Source organism: Cygnus atratus, chromosome 3 (genome assembly GCF_013377495.2).
Source record: "Cygnus atratus isolate AKBS03 ecotype Queensland, Australia chromosome 3, CAtr_DNAZoo_HiC_assembly, whole genome shotgun sequence".
Classification (NCBI taxonomy): domain Eukaryota; kingdom Metazoa; phylum Chordata; class Aves; order Anseriformes; family Anatidae; genus Cygnus; species Cygnus atratus.
Window position 1 is genome coordinate 86,917,489 of NC_066364.1, and position 23,234 is coordinate 86,940,722.

General features: G+C 36.4%; 1 protein-coding gene across 2 annotated transcripts in view; it reads left to right on the top strand.

The window, feature by feature from the left end:
- The window catches only part of BIRC6 (baculoviral IAP repeat containing 6), a 178,099-nt gene that overhangs the window by 110,779 nt on the left and 44,086 nt on the right, over positions 1–23,234 (top strand). For both annotated transcript variants that reach the window (XM_035564936.2, XM_050709359.1), the window contains exons 58-65: positions 10–141; positions 2,481–2,648; positions 4,473–4,646; positions 5,506–5,702; positions 8,044–8,344; positions 10,989–11,206; positions 13,328–13,492; positions 16,092–16,260. In XM_035564936.2, coding sequence (XP_035420829.1) covers positions 10–141; positions 2,481–2,648; positions 4,473–4,646; positions 5,506–5,702; positions 8,044–8,344; positions 10,989–11,206; positions 13,328–13,492; positions 16,092–16,260 — 1,524 coding nt within the window. The remainder of the gene's footprint in view (positions 1–9; positions 142–2,480; positions 2,649–4,472; positions 4,647–5,505; positions 5,703–8,043; positions 8,345–10,988; positions 11,207–13,327; positions 13,493–16,091; positions 16,261–23,234) is intronic.

Here is a 23,234-nt window from a genome sequence, read left to right on the forward strand (position 1 = left end):
TCTGTGTAGATACACCCAGCATCACAGCTAAGCTAATTAATGAACAGAAGGAAGATAAAGAAAAAAAGAACTATGAAGAAAAAGAAAAAGTTAAAGCAGAAAATGGATTCCAGGACAATTACAGTGTTGTTGTTGCTTCTGGTATGTTTTTTTTCTTCCATCTTCTGAAAAAAAGAATCTTTCTGACATTGTAAGTGAGGGAAAAATCTTATCTACCAAATAATTCATTTAATTACTGATGCTTAGAAAAAAATATAGTGCCCAGTTAATCGAAGTGGCTGCTAAGCAGCAAAGATGAGTTCCTGGCAGTAGAACTGCTGCCTTTACTGAATTATATACTTGGGCAAATTTGTACCTAAATGTGACTGTGGTATATTGTGGATGCTGTGGCTAGTGTAGACACATACCTGGAGTATAGATTATATGGGAAGATATTAATATTTGTGTACTATTAATATTGGCTGGGTATTGATTCCTGAGCCCTTCTGCAGTGCTTAGTGCATCGGAGTTTAACCACCTACTTCCACAATATGTTTTGCAAATACAAGAATTCACTTACTTTACATAACAACTGTGTTTAAAAACTGTCAGATGCGTAAGTCATATAAGCACAAAACCATGTTATTCCACTTGGAAACCACAAATAAAGGGTCGTCTTCCAAAGCTTTCACCTTGTAAAAAATTACTTGAAGGTCCTTCTGAAATCACTCATATAAACCCTTCTCCAAAATTGCTATGGAGGTTATAGACTGAACACAGTAATCTTGCAGTGGTACGAGAAGATTACAGTTCAGGTGATGGCTATAGAGATAATTAGTCTTTCAGTTTGAAGTTTTGGTGTGTTTGGGAGATTATTAAACTTCAAACTACCCTTTTCCTGTCCAGCTCTCTGCCCTCGTTGAGCTTTCTTAATTTCATTCACACTTCATGAAGCATGAAGAAGAGATGCTGATTTCCTTTGACTTCTGGCACCAATATTTCTTAAGCTTTTCCTTCCAGGATTTTAGATGTAGATATAATTCTAAATTCAACTGTTGAATTAGGGAAGCAGTTTCATGGATCTTGGTATATATTTAAAACAATACAGCTGCTTGTTAATTACAGTATCTTTATTTGGAGAGATTTTTACAGTAGGTGCCACTTAAACATAATAAACATGTTTTGATGAGATCTAAAACATTAAGAGATTTAAGTTAAGGGTTAAAACATGAATAAAGAATCTGTGAAGAAAAAAGAAGCATTTTAATATTGAAGATAAGGCATAGCATAACCAGCTGTCTCATCCCACTTGTATCTCTGATCATACTGCTCGATATAACCCATTCCCTATTCAGAAAGAAACAGACTTCAGTTCTTCCTTCTTTTTGCTTGTATTTCTTCTGGTTAGGTAAAACAGCTTAAATGTGAATTTATTTAATTTGCATTTGGTTTTAATGCTTGTTCATGGAACCTTTTCTTCTTTTGTCTATAGCTGCTTATGTTTTCTGTTTTGTACATTAGTCTCGTCAGAAAGTCACACAGCCAGTGTTTAACTTGTTTCCTATTGGCAAAATTATTAGAGAGCAGAGATGTTATTTGCAGCCTGATCTTCCTGAGACAAGCTGTTTTAGTGGACTGAGACTGAGTATTATAGCTGCTCCTACTCATCAGCTGAAACCAGAACGTATTATAACATTTCGGGTCATGATGTTAGTTTGCCAGCTGCTCTCGGCAGATTATAATGCAGTAGCTTTATGTGTCTTTGTATTTGGGTCTGTTGACTTTTTTACTTGGTCTATTGCCTGTCTAGAAGGGTACATGATATGAGTCCATTTTTGATGTACCTTGAGTCAACTTTGGCTGTCTCAAAATATGGCAGTCTTGAAAGCTCAGTAAGCTTTCATGGACCTATTCTGCCTTTTAGTTTTCATGTGGTGTTTACTAAAAAGGTTTTGACCAAGGCAACTTTAAAAGCATGTTCAAAGATGCCATTCTTCACTTGTGTTACTGCCAGTAATACAGCTGAAGTCACCTCATAGGTGACAAGTCGTAGGTCAGACAAATGTTTCTTATTTTTAGGCTGTATGCTGAAATGTATGTCAATGTAGATTTTTTTGCCTTAGTTTCTTTCAGTTAGAAGAAGAACCTAGAAAAGTTTTACCATAGGGCCCATTGATAGATTATTTCTTAAACTCAGTTAAAGAGCAGAATCAGAGTAGTTGTTGCCTTCTTCTTTGGATGATATGATCTAGTACAGTTACAGCTGGTTTATGTTTGGAGCTTAGGAGGACATGCAGCCTTACAACTGTAAAAATACTGGGATTAGATCCAAATATTTTTTATATATGAATGCTGTTCTGATATTTAATTTGTTGGTACTGAAAAATTTTAACTTTTTTTTTGCTGGAATGGAAGGCATTGAGTGCATTGCAGCTTGGCTAGCTGAAGTTATTAAATACCATAATAACTTCAAGTTTTATTTTTTTTTATCTCTGTACTAGGTTTGAAATCTCAGTCAAAAAGAGCTGTTTCATCCACCCCTCCACGTCCACCATCAAGACGAGGAAGAGTAATTGCAGATAAAGTGGGTACCTCTTCCTCAGGAGGAGAATCTTCCAGCAAGACTATTAGTGTTCCAGTTTTCCATCTATACCATAAACTTCTACCAGGTGACTTTAATAACTGTTTTTCAACTTCAGAAAATGGTCTTTTTCAGTGGCTGATACATCATTAGAAAGTAGATATAATGATGATGTACATCTTTATCTTTTTATTTGGTCTCTTGTGGTGTGGAGCACTTCTGGCTTGGTAACAGGATGTGGAGCATTATGTAGCTTGAAACAGTTATAAAACAGTTATAACTGTAAAGTATAACAGTTACACTGTTCTTCTTTGAAGTTTAGTGCCTAAACTTTATTTAGTTCCTAAATAAAATCTTAAAAACATTTCTACTTTCACTTAGGAGTAAGGAGGTTGTTTTTTTTGTAAGCCGACATGCATTTTCTTTGACCCACAGGGCAATGTTAAACTGGCATTTGTGCCCTGTGATTTCATGTTCTGAGTGGGCAGCCAACTGGCATCCCTCTCTAGAGGGCTGAATTGCCCCTTCAGGAATATTTCTGAATTCCATAACATTTGCATTTTCAAAAACAGCATGTCTTAAGTAGTCAGTCGTGTTTTATGTATAGCAGATATGTAATCACATTTTACCAGCTATCTGGATAAAGCTGGTGGTACATATGTGTTTGAGGGCATATAGGAGAAAGATTGCAGACTGGAATTCTTAACCTTAGATCAGTGATAAAGGACAGGAACATGCATAAAATACTTGAATATTGTGCAGAAGAGATCCTTATCTACTTTATGCTATAAAAACAAGGAAGCAGCTAATAGAATTAAGAATTAGTAAATCTCTAATCAAAGTTGTTTTGCCCTCAGTGCCCGTTTCAATATCTAGCTGGTAAAAGTTGACTGTCTACTAATGGTGCTGTAGACCATTCTGTATTAGTGTATGGTCTCATTATTCATATATCTTGTGCAAGTGCCAATTGTCACCAAAAAAAAAAACACAGAATCACTGATGGAAAAGGGGAGAAAACTTACTTCACTTAGATGATGTAGTAATATAAACATTAGCAGAATAAAAACACTTCTAGTTTTCATTTCTTAAGGCACCATCCTCCACTGAAGAAACAGATTGCTACTAAAGGCCTTCCTGGGCTTTGTGCTCCTTGATCAAGTACTGTCAAGATGAAATGAGTGTGCTAAGTGTATTAACTGATCCAATTCTAAAACATTTCCCTTTACATATAAAGTCGACTAATTATTAGGAAAAAAATTGTTCTCACTTGAGAATAGCTTGTAATTTTAATGAAGAACATACTCTTCATAAACAGAGTGGCCAAAGTCCCCATTTCAGTAATCAGTTTGGGCTGTAGTTGCATGTGCATTTCAGTTCTACAGGGCTGCTGAAAAAAGTATTCCTTGAGCTGCCATTCATTTTCTCTTGTTGAATTATTGTGTCTTGAGATTAGTGCAGTGACCTTAGGCTTGGGACTGATAGGACTGAAAAAAGAGCTGTGGTTTTGTTTGTTTTCCACTTTCTTCCACTTCAGTCTTTTCACCTTGTGGTTGCTTACTCTTATGCCACCATAATTCAAGGGGTGGGATTTAATAGTGGGAGGCAGGCAGTACCTGTTTAAAATGCACATCAAATCACAGTCTTAGCCATTTGTTAAATATACCAAGTGCTTGGGCTGTCAGCACAGAGCTGCTGAAGGTAATGTTGGCATAGTTCTCTGATTCTCTGTTCCAAACTGATGGGGCCCCTTTTCCCAAGAGAACAAATATTAAAGGTCAGGCCTTGGTTTAGAGCCAGATAATTTTTACTCTACTTGGCATCTGTGGTACACGTAACGAACAGCACCTGGACATGTATGTTAAAATAACCCAATCATAATTTTCAGCTCTGACTCAATGCCATTGTTGTTTAGGCCAGCCGTTACCAGCTGAAATGACACTTGCCCAGCTTCTGACTCTCCTGTATGACCGTAAACTCCCTCAAGGATACCGATCAATAGACTTGACAGTTAAGCTTGGTTCCAAAGTCATCTCAGATCCAAGCTTATCAAAAACAGACTCATTTAAGCGTCTTCACACAGAAAAAGGTGAGGGTTTTTTTCATTCTGGTTGTTCATTTGGCTTTGTACTTTTTTGGTTTCTTTGTTTTTAAAATGTTTTTATTTTGAACGAAATGGATTTAATTGTTTTGGTAAGGAACAAGAGTTTTCTTTATTCTCTTGCATGTAGTTCCTGAGCTATTCACTACGAGACAAGTGCTAAACTTTGTGGTAAATAGCAGATTTACTTCTTGTCCTCAGACTGAATACGTAAGGTTTACCAGTATGGTTGTTCTGGTTTCACTTTACTTTCTTTGCTGTATTGTTGTGTATGATGTGATTATATGATTGTGTAGATACCATGCGTTTTATTTCTTGACGTGTATGCCAGTTATCATTAGTACCTGTTTGTGCTAATAACCAGGGCAGATTAGGTAATGCAAGATCTGTTTGAAACCATATCAGTTATAGGATGAAGAATTATTGCTGAGCATTTTGGAGGAAAAAAATGAGCAATTTATGTAAGATGGTCTTTTTCAGCTATAAACTCTTTATGAGATACTAACATACTCTTATCTCCTAGATGAAAGACATTATTAAAAAAAAAAAGTGTTGTCATACTTCTAATGTTAACAAAATTTGAAAGGCATAGGTAGAATTCTAATAATTAACATTTAAACTTGTATAAATGATCCACAATTCTGGCATGGATTTGCAATTATTGCTAAAAATTACTCATATTTTTATTCTTTTTATATTCTTGTACTTACTCATTTCAGGTTCTTGACTCAGATTTTGCTGAAAAGGGAAATGCTACTTTTGAAGTACACTTTTAAGTGAGGAAGAAGAAACAAACACCACGTTGATGACAATGTACTAATTTCTTTTATGCCTGTGTTTTTTGTAGAACATGCAGATTTACTGGGACCTTGCCCTGAAGATGAAGCAATCAGTCCTGGGGATGAGTGTATGGATGCAGTGCTAGATGAATCACTTCTTGAAACATGTCCCATTCAGTCTCCGCTGCAAGTTTTTGCAGGAATGGGTGGATTGGCCCTCATTGCAGAGAGACTCCCTATGCTTTATCCTGATGTAATTCAACAAGTGAGTGAAAAAATCAGCATAGAAAAACATGCTAACATTTCTTTTGTTTGTTTAAGGACAATATTTTCTCCGTATTTCTGTATGGTTCAGTTTGACATCTCAGTCATATGGGGAAGCTGCTTTAAAATAGGCATGTGCATGACTCCACAGCAGTCCAGCTATACATGCAGCTTCCCTATACTTGTTAGTTTGCTTGAGTAGCCATGTCCCTGTGAAACAAAAGCAGGAATTCAGTGTTGCTTCTTGCTTTGCTTCTGTTAATTCCTAAAATATTTTGAAGGATAGTAGAGCACAGAGTTACTGATAAAGCCATACTTGCTTATCATTCAATTGTTCATGTAAACGTTCTCTTTCTGATTTTTTTGTGGTTAAGTAAAATGCAGTTCTTGGTGTGGATTATATAATTTTTAGTTTATATATTATAATCATAAATAACCTTGCAATCAGAATTAACTTTATTATAATAAATAGTATATAAATTTTATAGTAAATATATGCTAATTTACTTATATATTTGACTGTAATCATATACAGAATTTCTGTAGAGGTGCTGCTAGGCTTTTCAGAAGTGTCAGCAGTGCCATTAGTGTGGAATGACTCCTTTGGCTGCTCTTATAGGTACAAAAGTAATTGTTATGGAAAATGGAAACAATAAGCCACAAGTTATTCAAATTCTAGTTGTCTGTGTTTTTGAAATTTTTTTGGTTGTTACTCCTAATAAGAAAGATGGTGAATATTTATTCCTTTTGAAATGGAGTTAATCATGAATGAAGGGTGCTATTCGGTACCCTGACTGCAAAACTATGGCAGGAATGGGAACCCTGTCATGAGACCAGATAATGAGTATGAATCCTTTGTAAATAGCAATGCAATTCAGGAAGAGCACGCTAAATATTGATGGCATGTGATGTGAGAGGACAGTTATTCCACAGATCTTTTAGAGGTCACATATTAAGCCTGTGCAAGACCTAAAAGTTGAGGAAATGTGTTCACATAAGCAACTACTGTATTTTGAAATGCAGTGAAGTAGCATGTAGTCTGTATTGAAAAATACTGATTCCTGGAATTCTGCAACAGATGAAAATCAGCTTATGACCATAAGAAATTTGAACACTTTTTTTTCCTTCTTTCTCTGTTGTCCTGGAAAGTTATTTTCTTTTTTTAAAAAAAAAAAACAATAATGATAATAATTTGAATGTTTGGATTCACATATTGAATAAGAATTCTGTGATCTATAAAAACAAATTAAGTATGGTAATGCTAAATAGAAGATTCAGAGTTAAAACTGAGTTCTCCAGACTCTTTATTCCATAATTTTTCTCATATCTTTAAATCACTGATACTTGCCATTCTGCAAATGCTATATTTTAAGATTTTCCCAATTATTCTCTTAATGTGTAGATAATTAGAATCAATACAGACAGACATAATTTTGACTTCTAATTAGGAATTCAGCGTTCTGAATAAATTCCGCAAGGGCTTTTCAGACGAATTTTTTCCAATTTAGATCATTTTGGTGATAAGTACCAACATTTTAAATATGATTCTATCAGTTGATCTGAGTATCATAAAAGCCTGAAGCTGCTGTGATGTTTACTCATGAGAGGGACCTAAGTGTATCCATCGTTTTTATGTGGTAATGTTTTGGTATCCGGAGTGCATGACTGTTTGCTGGGGAACTGTATAAATGTTATCCCCTGTAAATGCTAATACCCATCATAATGCCTGGCTGCTTAATCACCCGTGCAGTGTTAGTTCATAAAACAGAACTACAGACTAGTGCATTAGAGCATAATTGTAATAAAACCCACCAAATCAATCAAAAGCCTGAAAGGAACACACGAGTTCCTACAAGGCTGCTAAGATATCCAAATTTCTCCTCAGTTGGTAAAGCAGTTTGGATTAGTTGTTTTCTTTTAGAGTACGTAATTAAAAATTAACCATTTCTTATTTACATTTTTAAGTGTCCAAAATAAATGGTCCATTTCTTATTTAACAGACTGATACGTAAAATAGTCTTCTGTATCATTTATTTGGTGTAGTTTGTCTCCTGTGCATCTAGGTTTTAAATAACATGTTTCAACTGAGGAATTTAGGTCGACAAAATATAGTTGCTTGTGTATGTAGATGGGACTTACTAGAACCGTTTTGAAAACGCAACAAGTATGTCCTTATAAACCATTTAGCCTGGTCCCTCTCTCTGTAAACTGTAGTGTATTTGATGTGATTTTTAATGGTGTCCTTTATTAAGATTTCAAGATCCTAATTTTAATAATTTTTTGCATAGGTGATTAACTGAATGACTACCAATTTTTTTTTGTTGTTGTTCTTGATCTTTAAGGTGAGCACTCCAGTAGTTACATCAACCACACAGGAAAAGCAGAAGGACAGTGACCAGTTTGAATGGGTTACCATCGAACAATCAGGGGAACTGGTGTATGAAGCACCAGAAACAATTGCTGCAGAACCTCCACCGATCAAGTCAACAGTTCAGACTATGTCTCCCATACCCGCTCATTCTTTGGCTGCCTTTGGTTTATTCCTTCGTCTCCCGGGCTATGCTGAGGTGCTACTAAAAGAACGGAAACATGCTCAGTGTCTGTTGAGATTGGTGTTGGGAGTTACAGATGATGGTGAAGGAAGTATGTGCTGCAATTACTATGTTTTGTTTTTTTTGTAGACCACAGCTAGATTGTTTTACTTAAAATTATTTATATTGTAATACTTTTAGCAGGAAGTTAGAATTGGTTTGTGTAATTTGTAAAGACCTGTGTTGTTAGCATCTTTGATAATCACTTTTATCTAAATATGAAGTTCATCCTGGTGAGGTTTTGTTGCAGTCATCAGTATTCATATGTTTACATCTAGATGTCAGAGTAATTGTAAAATAACTGCTGGTCAGACTTACAGGTGATACTGTCAAGATGCCAGTGCACTCAGACAGAACAGTCTGAGTAGCAGGATATGCTCAATTAATTAAGCAAATGTGTATTTCTGCAACCAAATGCAGAGTAACACGGATCGGAGCATAGCTACAGCAAACGTAAAATAAACTGTTGGGAGCTGCTTTAGAAAAGGAGAGGAAGATCTAGATTATTATCCGAGCAGGAGCTTTACTGTAATGGTGTGAGTTCAGAAGGATAAAGGGAGTATTCTTGGATGAATGAACAGATGAGTGGAGACAAGGTTATTTTTATAGTCAGTCTTTGGAACCTGGAGTAATGCATATAGTTCTAAGATCTGTATTTCTTAATGTTTTAGAAAACTAAAGCATTTGCAAAAAATGCTTTAGTGCTTTCAGACTTCTCCTTTCATTATGACTTTAAAAACAATGCTGTTTTTCCATACAGCAACCAACTGGAGTTAATCTCTACTCAGCAAAAGAGTCTTTTTTACTGTCCTTTCTATTCATCTTTTTATTTCTCCTCTATTTTGGTACAGGACAGTAGACTGCATAACAAACATACAGTCTTGTTGCTTACTCCCACTTAATTTGAATAGTAATTGGCTAACGGACTGTGTATGTTCACTCAGATTACAATGTCCGTGAGTGATTTGCTTTTGCAAACAAATATTTATAATGTGTTTTATAAACATACAAAGAGGCTAACGCAAACCCTTACTTTTTAGGTTGCTTTTCTTTTTTCTTGTGTGCATCCACTGTTGCCATTGGAATACATTTCCAGAACATCATTTTTGTGATTGGTGTGGCCTGTCTTTAATTTTCAGGCTAAAATTACTCATATGCAGTTTGTGCCCAGTTATCATTATGCCAGCATTGTTCTTCGTTGTGAATAGCTATTCCTTTTTTGCATTTGTTGACAGGACTTGTATTCTCTCATAGGCTTTATTTTTGCTGGACTAAATAGTCAATTTCTCCATTTGCTAAGCCAAAAGTGTGAATTCAGCTCTTTATCAAATGTGGAATAAATTGTAAACAGTTGTCCACATTAATTCTTTGTATAAAGTATTATTGTTTTCCTTTTCTGTTAGAAATGCATCTTTTCATACACCTAGAATCTTTTTTCTCATGCAATACAAAGAATACAAATTAATACAAATACAAATTCTGCACTTAAAAATTCATGGTTTATCAGTTAAATATTGATTCAGTCATCTATGAAGGTAAATTATTGGGCAGATGTTGTAGATTTTTTTTTTGTCATTTGGCTACACCTTCAGTTGTGGAAGACTATAAGATCAGTGTCTTTTCCAGAGTTATTCAGTTTTATTTATGAAGATTCAAGTCAAAAGACACCTTGCTTTCTTCTTGTTATTTTCTTTACGAAGAAAGAGTATCAAATGGACACAAATTTGTTTTGTTAAGACTGAGAGAGAAAATAATATATTTATATAAATTTTATATATTTACATATAAAAATATATATATTAAGTATATTTAAGTATTTAAGTATATTTAAAATAAGAAGCAAACTTCTGAACAGAGTTGGCTATTTGGAAGTACTTTCAGTGTTTAGATATCTTCATTTACATACACACTGTAGAGGGAATGTGAAGTGCATTATTAAACACAGAAAAGATTGAGACACCTTCCTAAATGTCTGTGTGTTGCATTAGTAGGTCACTCCATTAACTTGGCAACTCCATCTATTGGTAACTCCTATAACTTGGCTTCTAAAAGAAGTAATTTTTGCTCATATTACATAAGGGTTATGTTTTTTAAATAGTTCTACTACAAAATCCAAACATGCATCTCATCTAATTAAAATTATGTCAGTATTTCATGATGCATTTGACTTGAGTCACATCACACTTGGATTGTGCCAGTAGTTTCATTCACAATTTGGTCACGTGAACATAAAAAAATAAATTCCTACATCATGAGAAACTACAGCTCCTTGTCAGCTGAACTGCTGTTCATTGATCATATGCATTCCTTAGCTTGCTGTAGTTGCAAGTCAAAAGAAAAAAATAGTCTGAGCCACCTTTATTCTCTTCATTCAGAAATACAACCTGCAGTGTAGTTAAATACAAAAGAACACTTGTGATTATTAACAAATTTTGTTTTCTTTTTCTCCCTGGAAATGGTGAATCAAATTTTGTAACTTGTTTTTAATCAATTCCATAAAGGAAATAAACATTCTTTCTTCTATACTCTTCTCCTCCTGAAAAGCTGTTGATAAGAGAAACCTAATATTAGATAGCCTTACTATAGCTAAGCGCTTAAGTCCTTAGTATTTTTCCATGTTTTGTTCCATAGATTAAAAGACTATATTGAACTATTGAAAGAAAATGTGATCTTGATTATTTTCTTCTTCAATCTAGGTCATATCCTGCAGTCTCCTTCAGCAAATGTGCTTCCAACCCTGCCCTTCCATGTGTTGCGCAGTTTGTTCAGCACTACACCATTGACTACTGACGATGGAGTGCTGCTTAGGCGGATGGCACTGGAAATTGGGGCTATACATCTTATCCTTGCTTGTCTTTCTGCTCTAAGCCATCATGCCCCAAGAGTTCCCAACGCTAGTCCCAACCAGGCAGAGGTAAGTTTAATAGCAGAACAATTGCCACTGAGAAGCAGGAAAGGTTTTTGCCATAATAAAGAAAATAATCTCAGTGCTTTCATTAAAATCTAATTTCTGTGTAGCTGGCATTTGAATGAAGAACAAAAATAATTAGAAAGTACTTGATTAAGTAATCGTTCTTGTGTGTTGCAGATAAACATAGTAATCATGAAATTTAAGCAACAAAGACGTGTCGGAGGCATTAAGGTGTAATCTGTTTCTTTCTCGGGATCTTGAGGCATAATACTCAATGGATGGTTGTTCTTTCTTTTTTAAATTCTCATTAGATATCATGACCTCATTACCTTATTTAGCATTCATCATCTAAACTCTACTGACTGCAAATTATTTCCTCTTAAATGCTTCACAAACATAAATGAGTTGTGAAAATTAATGAATTAATGCAGTGATTTTTTTCATCCCCTTTTTAAAGACAAAAATTTTCCGGTGTTCAAGATCCCATGTGAATCTCAAAAATTATTTTTTTTTCAGTGTACTTACTGTTTTATACTACCCTCTATTCAGAACATGTATCCTCAATTTTTTTAGGATTATGAGTTGCCATTTCTGCACAACAGACTGATTGTCTCAAAACGTGTTTGAAAAACAATAATGACTTGCCCTATCTTAAAATTTTGTGGCAGAGGCTTGCATGAAAATGTTCTGGTGGATAAATATGTATTGGTAAGCAGCTGAAAAATATAGAATTGTCCATATTTTAGTAGCTTCTGATACTGATGAGGAGTTGAGCAAAGAAGATAGGAAACTATATGAGTATAATTCACTTCAATGGCTAGTCAGTTTTGAAGGGGAACTGAGATACTCTGGTCCTAATTGGGTATCAGGCTGCTGGCATAGTAATGCCGTAAGATAATTGGGCTTTTGGAGGGAAAGGGCAAACATTAATTCTTGTCTCTGCTTCAGTACTACCATGACCCCTGAAAATGGTTGCTTCACATAATTCATAGCTATCAGAAACTAGATATACGTCAGGCCTGCACCAAAGCTTCTATCTCTGTGGCAGGGCTTTCCCTTAAGTGCTTTAAGTCAGTGCTCATGACATCCTCTTAAGTGTTAAAGGCACAGTGTGTTTATGAGTGGTGATGTCTACAGGAGACAGCTGTTTCATCATCAAGATGCGTTATATTCTCAATGCAAAAGTTAGATGGTGATTCTGGAGTACTGTCAGTAGGATACTTCACAGGTGATAACGTTTTCCTTCAAACATAATCTCTAATAAAATCCCTAAAGAAGATCTGGACAGAAATTAAAACTGTTCAGAGCTGTAAATTAAATAATACAAATTAAAGTTGTGCACCTACTCACATAATCTAGCTGCCAGTAGGGCTAATTGTCACTGAGTAGCTATAATGAAAGTAGCAAACGCTCATGACTCTGGAAAATGCATTCACTTGTTTAGTGTTCTAATTAAATAATTAGGATAGCACTAGTTTAAAAAATGCTCATTGGAGTTTTTTATGCATCATTTTCATCAAAGGTCTGGTAAATTTTCAAAATTACCATTAAGTACTTAAATAGTTTTATAAGAGCTAAGAAATTCAGTATTGAAGTTATGTTAGTAAAATGCAGTGATGCAGACCATTGGAATAAAAAACTTGTATCTCTTGCTATTTTGGTACATTTATTCAAAATCAGCACATGCTTGAGCATCCTAGCGTTTCAGTTGTGTACTTTCAGTGACATTTCTACTTCCATCCCTCCTCCTAATTATGTTATTAAATTTGACTAGCTGTTAAACAGTAATAATTAGAGAGCTGTATTGTTTAGCATAATATTGATTAAGTAGCATTTTGATATCTTTCATCATTTAAACAGTAACAATAGTTTAAAAGAGAACAAAAATGGGCTTGCACTAGTAGTCAAATTAAAGAACTACTTGCAACAATTTATCACTGACCTGACCTGTACTGGATTTTTATGGCAAGGGGGTTTCTAGCTAAAGCTTTGAGTTCCTCTCAATCCTGATATCTATATTAAGTTAACAAATCGGGATTACATTGTTTTGCAGAACAAAGGCTTTTTAAAGAATGAAACGTTGAAAAATGTAGAATTACTGTGACTTTATTTTCTGTAACTTAGCCACAGGTGTCAAGTACACACAACAGTGCATCAACAGAAGAACAGCAGTTGTACTGGGCCAAGGGTACAGGCTTTGGAACAGGCTCCACAGCTTCAGGATGGGATGTTGAGCAAGCTTTGACTAAGCAAAGGCTAGAAGAAGAGCATGTGACCTGCCTTCTACAGGTGCGTAATAATGAAATGTTGTTTAATGATAAGTAGTTGAAATATTAGGGCCTGAATAACAAAAACAGAGCTTGTATTTTTTTGCAGTCATGTAGTACAGTAATTATGGTATTTTTTGGGGGGAAAAAAAAGCTTACTGCTTCCTGTCTAAATGAAAAAACATAGGGATTGTATTTGAGGCTGTTTTCAAACTTCACGAGACTGCTGCATAAAAAGGACCCAAGTGGGCAAGCCTAGGTGACAGTTCTGAATAGACTATGAACAAAGAAACATCCCAGTAGTTCCCCGGAGGTGTCATACATCTCTGTAGACATAGCAGCATTCAGTCAAAAGTAAAGACTGTCTGTTGGGGAAGGAGGGTGCAGGAATAGACATTTTATCATAGAATCATAGAATATCCCGAGTTGGAAGGGACCCATAAGGATCATCAAGTCCAACTCCTGGCACCGCACAGGTCTGCTCAAAAGTTTAGACCATGTGACTAAGTGCACAGTGCAATCGCTTCTTAAATTCAGACAGGCTGGGTGCAGTGACTACTTCACTGGGGAGCCTGTTCCAGTGTGCGACCACCCTCTCGGTGAAGAACCTCTTCCTGATGTCCAGCCTAAACCTCCCCTGCCTCAGCTTCACACCCTTCCCATGGGTCCTGTCACTGGTGATAACGGAGAATAGGTCATGTGCCTCTCCAGTCCCCCTCGCGAGGAAGTTGTAGACCGCGATGAGGTCCCCCCTCAGCCTCCTCTTCTCCAGGCTGAACAGGCCCAGTGCCCTCAGCCGCTCCTCACATGTCTTCCCCTCTAGGCCCTTCACCATCTTCGTCGCCCTCCTCTGGAGGCTCTCCAACAGTTTAATGTCCTTTTTGTACCGTGGTGCCCAGAACTGCACACAGTACTCGAGGTGAGGCCGCACCAGCGCAGAGTAGAGCAGGACAATCACTTCCCCCGACCAACTAGCAATGCCGTGCTTGATGCACCCCAGGATACGGCTGGCCCTCCTGGCTGCCAGGGCACGCATTTTGTGTGTCAAAATAATCTTACCTATTCATTTCTCACTTAGTGTTGCTCTGTTTTAATAAAGGATCCAAAGTGGTTACTGAAGGGTCCGTGAATGTCTTGTATGCCAATGTAACAAAATCTCATTCAGACATACTATCAAATCCTGATAACGTCACTTAAATGGCAGTATTAAATCACCAGTGAACAACTGGACCTTAATAAAACTCTGATGCCTTTTAAATGCATTATATTAAGGACAAAAAAATCCTGTTCAGTTAGGCCTTTAAGTCCAGTTGTGAAATGTAACCAATCTGTTACCTTAGGTCAGTGCAGGGAAAATTAGATTCTTTCTAGTCATCAAAAATTTCATTCACAGAACTGTCAGCTCAAATGCATTAGCTAACCTCACCACTGGGGTAGTGCACAAAGGGGATGAAATTCTGAAAACATCCATGCCCTGACTGATGAAGATATCATTTTGATGTAATCAGTTATTTCAGTCACTGTAGATTATAAAGCACAAGCATCATGTCCCCTTACAAAAGCAAAATGAATAAAATCTGAAACAGTTCTCCTAAGCACAAAAAAGGAGAAAGCACCTGAATTACTCTTGACGAAGCTTCCAGGCAGTATTCTGCATTATGCCATGCAGAGGTTTAGCTATAACTGTCAAAAGTCATGAGGAAAGGAGGCATTTGCTTTGAGCAGTCAGCAACTGGAGGAGAAAGTAGAAAACCCTTCAGCATTTTGCTGAAGATGTCTGTCAGTTTTACAGCAGACTTTCCCTGATCACTTCTCTGGAAAGGTTCTTTAGGAAAATTTTGTATGAAGTGCTGGTAAAATAAGATGCTACAGCAAGAGATGATGGCTAATGGGGTTAGAGCAAAGGAGAAGGAAAGAAAGAAAAGACTAAAATGGTGAATTTAGCCCCTGAGATTCCAAGTCAAGTTACTTAATTTGAGGGAACAACTGCACAAATCAGACAGTTGGAAGTATGTTGGGTTGTGTACGCTGTGACACACAGTCAGGGCCTGTGAACTCAGCCGGAGCCGCCACTGGGAGGTGCGTGAGGCAGCTTCTCGCCTTTTCTGAGGGGAGGGCAGCTCCTTGTTTACTGAAGCACAAGCATGCACACAAACAGTTCTTCAGAGTCTGTGTTATGCTCACTCTAAGCTGTTGTCTCATCTGAAGTCCTGTCCAAAAGTAAGTTATAAATCGTTTTTAAAACATTTACATTTAATTTTTTATTCTATTGGCCGTTCTAGAGGGAATGGCAACACCTGCATATCTCAGTAGTGACCTGGTAATCTTCAGATTCAAGTAACTCTAGCAGTTTATTCAAAATTCATGTTAGTTGATCCTCTTGAAGTAATTCAGAATTAAAATAGCTATTTAATTTTATCATTTCCCCAAAATTGTAATCATAATCTAATAACTGAATAAAATTCCTTCTGAAACATCTTTGGGACTACTGAAATAAACACCAGTAATGAGTTAGCAAAATAACTTGTGAGGTATTACTGGAATTTTTCTGAAGGAAGGAAAGACAGAGTTCTTTTGCCTAAAATAAATCTGTTATGATTAAATACTTTTCTGTATTTTAGGTTCTTGCCAGTTACATAAATCCTGCAGGGAGTACATCGAATGGAGAGACCCAAAGTAGCCATGAAGGTAGAGGACAGAACAGCAGCGCTCTCCCGTCCGTTCTCCTGGAGCTACTCAGTCAGTCTTGCCTTATTCCAGCAATGTCGTCGTACCTCCGCAACGATTCAGGTAACATGCCATTCTCTCCTTCCAAATCAAAGATATCTTATGTCTGTCAAATAAGCGTGATAAGAAAACAGTGCTGTTTATATGAACAGCAGATAGCTCTGGCTGGTTTCAGTATGTTTGCCACTTTAGAACTGTGCTAATGGAACATTCACTTCAACCTTAGATAAGAGAACAGCGTTCACAATCATTCATAGAAATATTCATTTGTTCTAAATGCCTACACTTGGTTGGTTTAGTATCTTTAAATTAGAAATTCAATTCTTAAACTGTTGAAATTTGGATTTTTGTTCAGATGCTTTGTGTAAAGATGGATTTAATCCATGAATAGTAGAGGCTGTTGTTCCAAATCTGAATAATTTGGTTTTGGACCTTATTTTGCCTCCCCTGTTGTTGAAGCAACTGACAGACATATTGTCACATTATTGCAGTTCTTTTGGATTGCAATTGTATTGTGTGGTGAGGTGAATTTCTTGAAACAATGTCATAGCTTCTTGGTGAATTACATGGTATGTTTCCTCTCCAGAGGTAAAAGAGAAATCTGTGTCTTAAGTGGCCACAAAACTACACAGAACTAAAACAAGCGCGTGGCTCTTTTAATCTGTGGTAACTAGGGCGTTACATAATCTTGTATGATGGAGTAGAAGTAGTTCAAAAAGTCTGCTGGGGTCTTAAAGTAAAAATAAAAACACAAAGATATTTTACTTGCCAGTTCACGGTTTGACACATCTCCCTGATTTTGTAATGAATCTGTCGGTTCTATTTTGCACATATTACAGTGAGGAAAATGAACTACATAGCTTATACACCAGGCTCATTATTGCAAATGAAAATCTAATGTAAAACAGTAAAATAAATGATAAAGTGAAACAATAAAGAAAAGTAATCTTTTTCACAGACATTCGTAAAATCGTCTGTTGTTGAGGTAGAAATGGAAAGTCGTAGAAAGACCTAGCAGAAATACTCTGTTATCTAAAGGATGAATCCATTGGTTCAGAGTTGTAGATGAATTACAGCTGTTGAAATTGCTTTTTGCTGTTTTCAATAGAAAAACGTGTCTGTATGTCACCTTTAACTGGGGAAGATACTGATAGAAGAGATGAGATATGTGGTTAGTAGAGAGAAGTTGGGACTAGTTCAGCTTTCAGAGGCAGTTTGTTTTCCCAAAGCACAAAGAAAAGGAACAGGCTCAGTGAGAAATGTTTGTTTTCAATGTTTTCTTTTATTGGACTACTGCTATGGTGGCTGTTGGGATATTCCAATGTTGTGGCTGTTGGGATATTCCAATGTTGTGGCTGTTGGGATATTCCAATGTTGTGGCTGTTGGGATATTCCAATGTTGTGGCTGTGAATTAACAATTAGTACAGAGGGAACAACGTAGATGCTTCCTGCGTTTTCATAAATGGATGTGTAGCTCTTTAAGTAGCAGCTAAGCTAATGTTAGAGCAAATCAAAACCTTTCTCTTTAGAGAAACGCCATTGCCTACTACTCTAGTTCCAAATTTTTAAAGGCTGAGATTATTTCTATTGGAATTTAGAATTGTAAAATCTCAAGGTTTGTTATGCTTAATGCATTGATCCAAGCAATATAGCCTTGAAAGCTTCCTGCTGTATTTGATCAACATTCTCTACCTAAAACTATAGTTATCAATGTTCTTCTAGAGTTAAAAAAAGAAAAAGTTTTGCAGGCTTATATCAGTCAAGCTTGTCTTTGAAAGCATAATGGGATACCAGTAGGAGAGGGAAATGTGGAAGTAGGTACGACTTCTGGAAAGAATGCCTTCTCATCATGAATATTTGAGTCAGATGCATTTAGTTTCAAAGTAGCCCCTGAAAATGGTTTGTCTCAGTGATAGCCAGGCGTAATTCCAATGCAGTAATTGCTGTTTAGTTCAAAAGCAGACAGTTCTCACATTCAGTGTGAGTTGCAGGTGATGCTGGGGTTCTAGATGTCAATAGCAGGGTGTCGGGAGACTTAGCTGACAGAGAGAGCCTGGCTGTTGCAAGAGACATGGAACTTGAGAAGCTCTGGAGCAGTGTTAAGCTCTGGTGCAATGTCCCTGAGACTGAAAAATTACCTTAACTAATGTATTTATAGCTGAAATGGTGGAAATGTGGAAGTTTTGACTTGTTTTTAATTAAATCTTGAAGGCTAGTGTGATGTATTAGAACAGATTTGAGTCATTTGTGTTAGGTTGAAATTAAATCAAAAGGTCTTTTCCAGCTTGAATTCTTAGCTATTCTCTAATGGAGATAGGGCCGAATGCCTACCAAGTAGGAGTAGAAGAGGAAATAGTGTTAGTAAAGCTCATGAACGTGGCCTTCTAGTTTTCAGACCAGTGTACCTTCTGCTATCAACTGTACTTTCATGTGGAAAAAGCAGGTAACTGTATTTTTCTTGTAACTTGCTGGACTGAGAAATAAGGACACTGCAGGCAGAATGCTAATAGAGTGTTCCCGGGTTCTGGCACCCCATCAGGAACAGGCTGTGCTGAGGAAACTGCTGACAGAAAATAGCAATTTTCAGCAACTCTGTAACTTTCTGAGACTTGAATGGATGCTTGTGGGACCAGTTAAAGGTTACCCTTATGCTGGAGGTACGCTTTTGGTAGATTTTGTTTTGCTGGAGATCATTGAAATAACAGTGATCTTCACATATACCTCTCCATATGCATAAAATTATGTGGGGAACTTTTTTGTATAAAGAAATATATGCAATGAAGAGTCTGGGTTTGCTGTGTCCCTTTATTGCACAGTAGGCTGATAGCACCATCCCGATACAAGATTGTAAGTATTTTGGTATTGATGAGAATTTTGTAGTGTGTTCACACATGTTCAGCTAGCTACAGGTATGCTACATCCTGCTTGCAAAGTTGTTTTGGCAAAATTCTTGAACAGGTCCAGTATCAGTAGTATATAAAATTAGCCTTTGATACGCTTAGAAATTTATCTAGGGTTTTTTCTGCTTTAAATATGTTTTGCCATACCTGCTCAATTTGTCCAAAACATAGAGATAACAATTGGACTAGATTTTTATCTAGAGCAATCTAGATAATAGGAATATTAATCAGATGAAGAGTGCTTGCATATCATCTAATCACTTAGAAACCTCACCTTGAAGCAGATCTTTGCAAACCAGATTGCTCTGTCACATTCTGCGGCTTCATCTGCATCAGAGTAAGGTGATTGTGAAGTCCTTGAAAATTGTGAACTGACTACTTGCATTAATTTCCATAATTGCTTTTTTTCTTGCCCAGAAGGAAGGTTTATCTGTCTATGAAAGACTTTTCCTTATTGCACAAGACAGATCATAGCACTAGTCACAAGGAAGAATACCTGCTGTGATCCTCACCCTGTTTCTTGAACATTTTTTCTTTTGTGTCATATCTTATCGCATTATTGGGGTCTTTGATATCTTCCATTTCATAAATGAAAACAAGTTTATCACTGTAGCATGGCAAGATTTTTCTTACTACACTTGTGTGCATTCCTAAAGACTTAATTCATGTTTACATTTGTAAAATTGATGTAATTCTTAACTTCTGTGTCACGGAACATCTAGCATGTATTCATTACTGAGCATTTATGCACATTTCACACCAAAAGCTATCATGCAAAAACGTTTTCACTGCTGTCTTGTATATATGATGTTTCGTGTGAACTAATTATCTTTTAAGAACTTCAAACGTGAACATTTCTCTCCTTGAACACAATGCTCAGCAATAAAATTTGCACCCTACAAGAGGTTCCCAGCAAACACGACCATCAGATTCTAACTGGAGTACGTGGTTATCTAGAAGCTCTAGACTTTGCTGATAAAAGTGAGTTACTAGATTGGTGAACCTAGGTTTATGAAGGTTAATACAAGCTATTATTTACCAAGAGGGAGAGAGTAAAGTACGACAGTAATAGGTAGATTCTTCTTGCTTAGAAATGCAGTCACACTGGTTTGTCCCTAAACCAGTATCTAGCAAGCCCCAAGATGACTTAACCTTGTTTAAAGCCCAGGAGAGCAATTTGTTACCATCTCTTTCCTGGAAGACAAACTTCATGGCAAGTCACAGAATTCTGCCTGAATTATTTGCTAGAATTCCCAGGCTTACAGGAAGAAGGTCGTGCTGTGCTTTTTAGCTGGCATTTTCTTGCAGCCCTTTCTTCACGTGCCCACCTCTTAGTCTCCTTTCCTTCTTCAGTAGACAAAGATTCCACGTGATGTGGTTAGCATACCTTGTGGTGTTAGATCCAGCTCAGTCTTCGTGGGTTTGACTGCTGAGGAGAGATGATGTATTTCTATGGGAAGGCTTTACGAAAAAGATTGTGTTCACAGCCTGCTCCACTTTGTAACAATCCAGTATTTGCTTTTAATGCACCTAGCCTGCTCCACTTTGTAACAATCCAGTATTTGCTTTTAATGCACCTTTCACTGTTTATCAAGTACTGTAGCATTCTGGATTTGTGGATTCATTAGCAGTTGGGCTATTTCATTCCGCTGCCAAATACCTCATTTATGTATGTAGTACACGCTACGTACAAATCTGTTGAAGGTGAACATACTGAATTCGTTTTCTGCCTCTTGATACATCTTTGTTGAGGCTTTGCCTATTCTTTTCAGGCCTATCTTCCTCACCTGAGAGGTTGAATTGCACTAGATTTCCTGAAGTATTTATTTTGTATTAATCATACTTGTCCTCAAGGCATTATGTGGTGTTGGTTTGCTCTTTGCAAAGTACTCTTTCTGCTGGACTGACAAGGCTGAGTACTTTTGGAAGCCTGTGTTCCCTAACGGGGCTCTGAAGTTGGTACATTGAGTTCATTCATCTAAGAGTACCATGTCTCTACATCTTTATTCACAATCTGACGAAGGTGTGAAAGTACTACTGCAGTGTAAGCATAGAATCTTCATGAAATTCTGCTTTTCCCTGACAGTATCTAATAAGAGGTATTGCTGTTAATATTTTTTTTTTCAGATTCTTATGCATGTATTTCATTAAAGGTATAAACACTGGATCTGTAAATCAGAGCTTCTTGAAGTAAAACCAGATTTAGGTCCGCATGAGCACAGAGATGTAAGATTTAAGAGATGATATCAGACTTCTGTTTCGAAACAAAATATAACTTATATGCAGGGGCAATCCTTGTGATCACGTTACCCTGTACCTTCCTTCAAAAAGACAAGGCCTTTATAATATGCAAAATCAGAAGCATAATGACAGTTTAGGTAGACAGTATATAATTACCCAAATTAAAAACTCTGCTAGTTTTCATTAATGTTAATGAACTCATTCATTGGTAAAGCAGTGATCCTGGACCTCTGCCACAGGTGGTTCTAACTTTGGGAATGCTTTTTATCTGTTGTGCTGTTGAGATGCTTACAAAAAAGGTGCGGTATCTCACTCCGGTGTTGATATACTGATCAAGTCACAATTGAGAAGTGTTATGCACTGAAATGACATGAAATGCAAGTGTTTGTTAAATTCACAGAATTGAAAAGTTTTAAATACCTTCAGGATCAAAATAAACAGTAGTTTCTACCTGAACTTCTGTTCAGTTTTCAGGTTCTTCTAACTTCTCATTTTAAACCCCATCTCAAATAACCTTGTGTTATGAGATTAATGTGATAATATCCACAGATATGTTGTATAAGTAGTACATTAAAAAAATACTGTATTCTGTAGTTCTAAATAAACATGAATAACCCACATAGATCCTTTTCAATACGTCTTAGTTTTACAGAATACTTTGGTGCTTCATATACTGAAAATTAATATACAACACCAGAGATTTTCTGTAGACTACAGACAGTGAATAAGTTTTCTTGTCTGCACGTTCCCTTCCAGTGCAGCCTCAGCTCTGTTTGTCATTTCTTCTAGATGAGCCAGTATTGACTCAGAGTAGCAAAACCAGAGTATACCATCTTCCACCTCATTCGTCTATAAATCAGTGTGTTATAGTATAGTTTTTGTAACTGACTGAAATACCACCGCCAAATTCTTTCTGTTAAAGATCCCTGACCTTAGTCTATGCATTTGCTTGTTAAGAAATGGTTTTCAAAGGCTCAGTTGGTTAAGTAGTTATGAGGTTCTATACAGTAATAAGCTGTTATCCATACAATAGATGTATTTATTTGCTGTCATTTTTATGGAGGGATGGATTTAGCTTTGCAGAGCTGACTTTCAGAAATGCAACTCCTCTGTTCTTCTTGTGGCACATGTAATACAAGAACAGTAGTTATTAGCCTCCCCCCCCTCCCTTTGTGTGTGTGTGTGTTTTCTCCGTTGTATTTTTAATCCTAAGCTCTCAAAAGTAGCTTTTCTATTAGAAGAAATATGTGGGATATATTCATGTATACAAAAAAAATATGATCTCAGACTGTCTGCAGCTTTGGGTTTAATTCAAAGCCATACTTGGCCTTAATTTGAAACATAGAAATAGTTCAATGAATTTCAGTAGACTAATGGTATGTACCATGAAGTATGCATGAGAGTTGCAATTCTGGGCCTAAACCATTAGCCGTACAAAAAGGAAAGGACCTGGTCCAGAGAGAATATGTTCTTCTGGGAAATGCTGTTAGGCTGTTTTCCATACAAAACCAGGAATCCTTTGTGATACGTTTTATTTTACTTGAAAATAAGCAACAGGATAAAAACATGGAAGTTGTACTTGACTTACATTAAACACATTCTAAAATCAGCGATATGGAAAATGTAACTTTTTTTTTTTCCTTTGGAGAATATGTATTAGAGTATCATTGTAATTTTTAATATTTCTTAAAAGAAGTAATAAAACTCTTCTTTGCTTTTTTACACCACTTTAAAGGATTTTTAATTAGAAAAGCACATCATCAATACAGCATGATTTCAAATACAGATTCAATAAAGGCAAGAAAACTCTAACCTTTTCCAGCTTTCCACAAGACTAACAAAAATGCTGCAGAATGTAGCTAGTAGTTAAAATTTTACTTATCGTATTACAATTT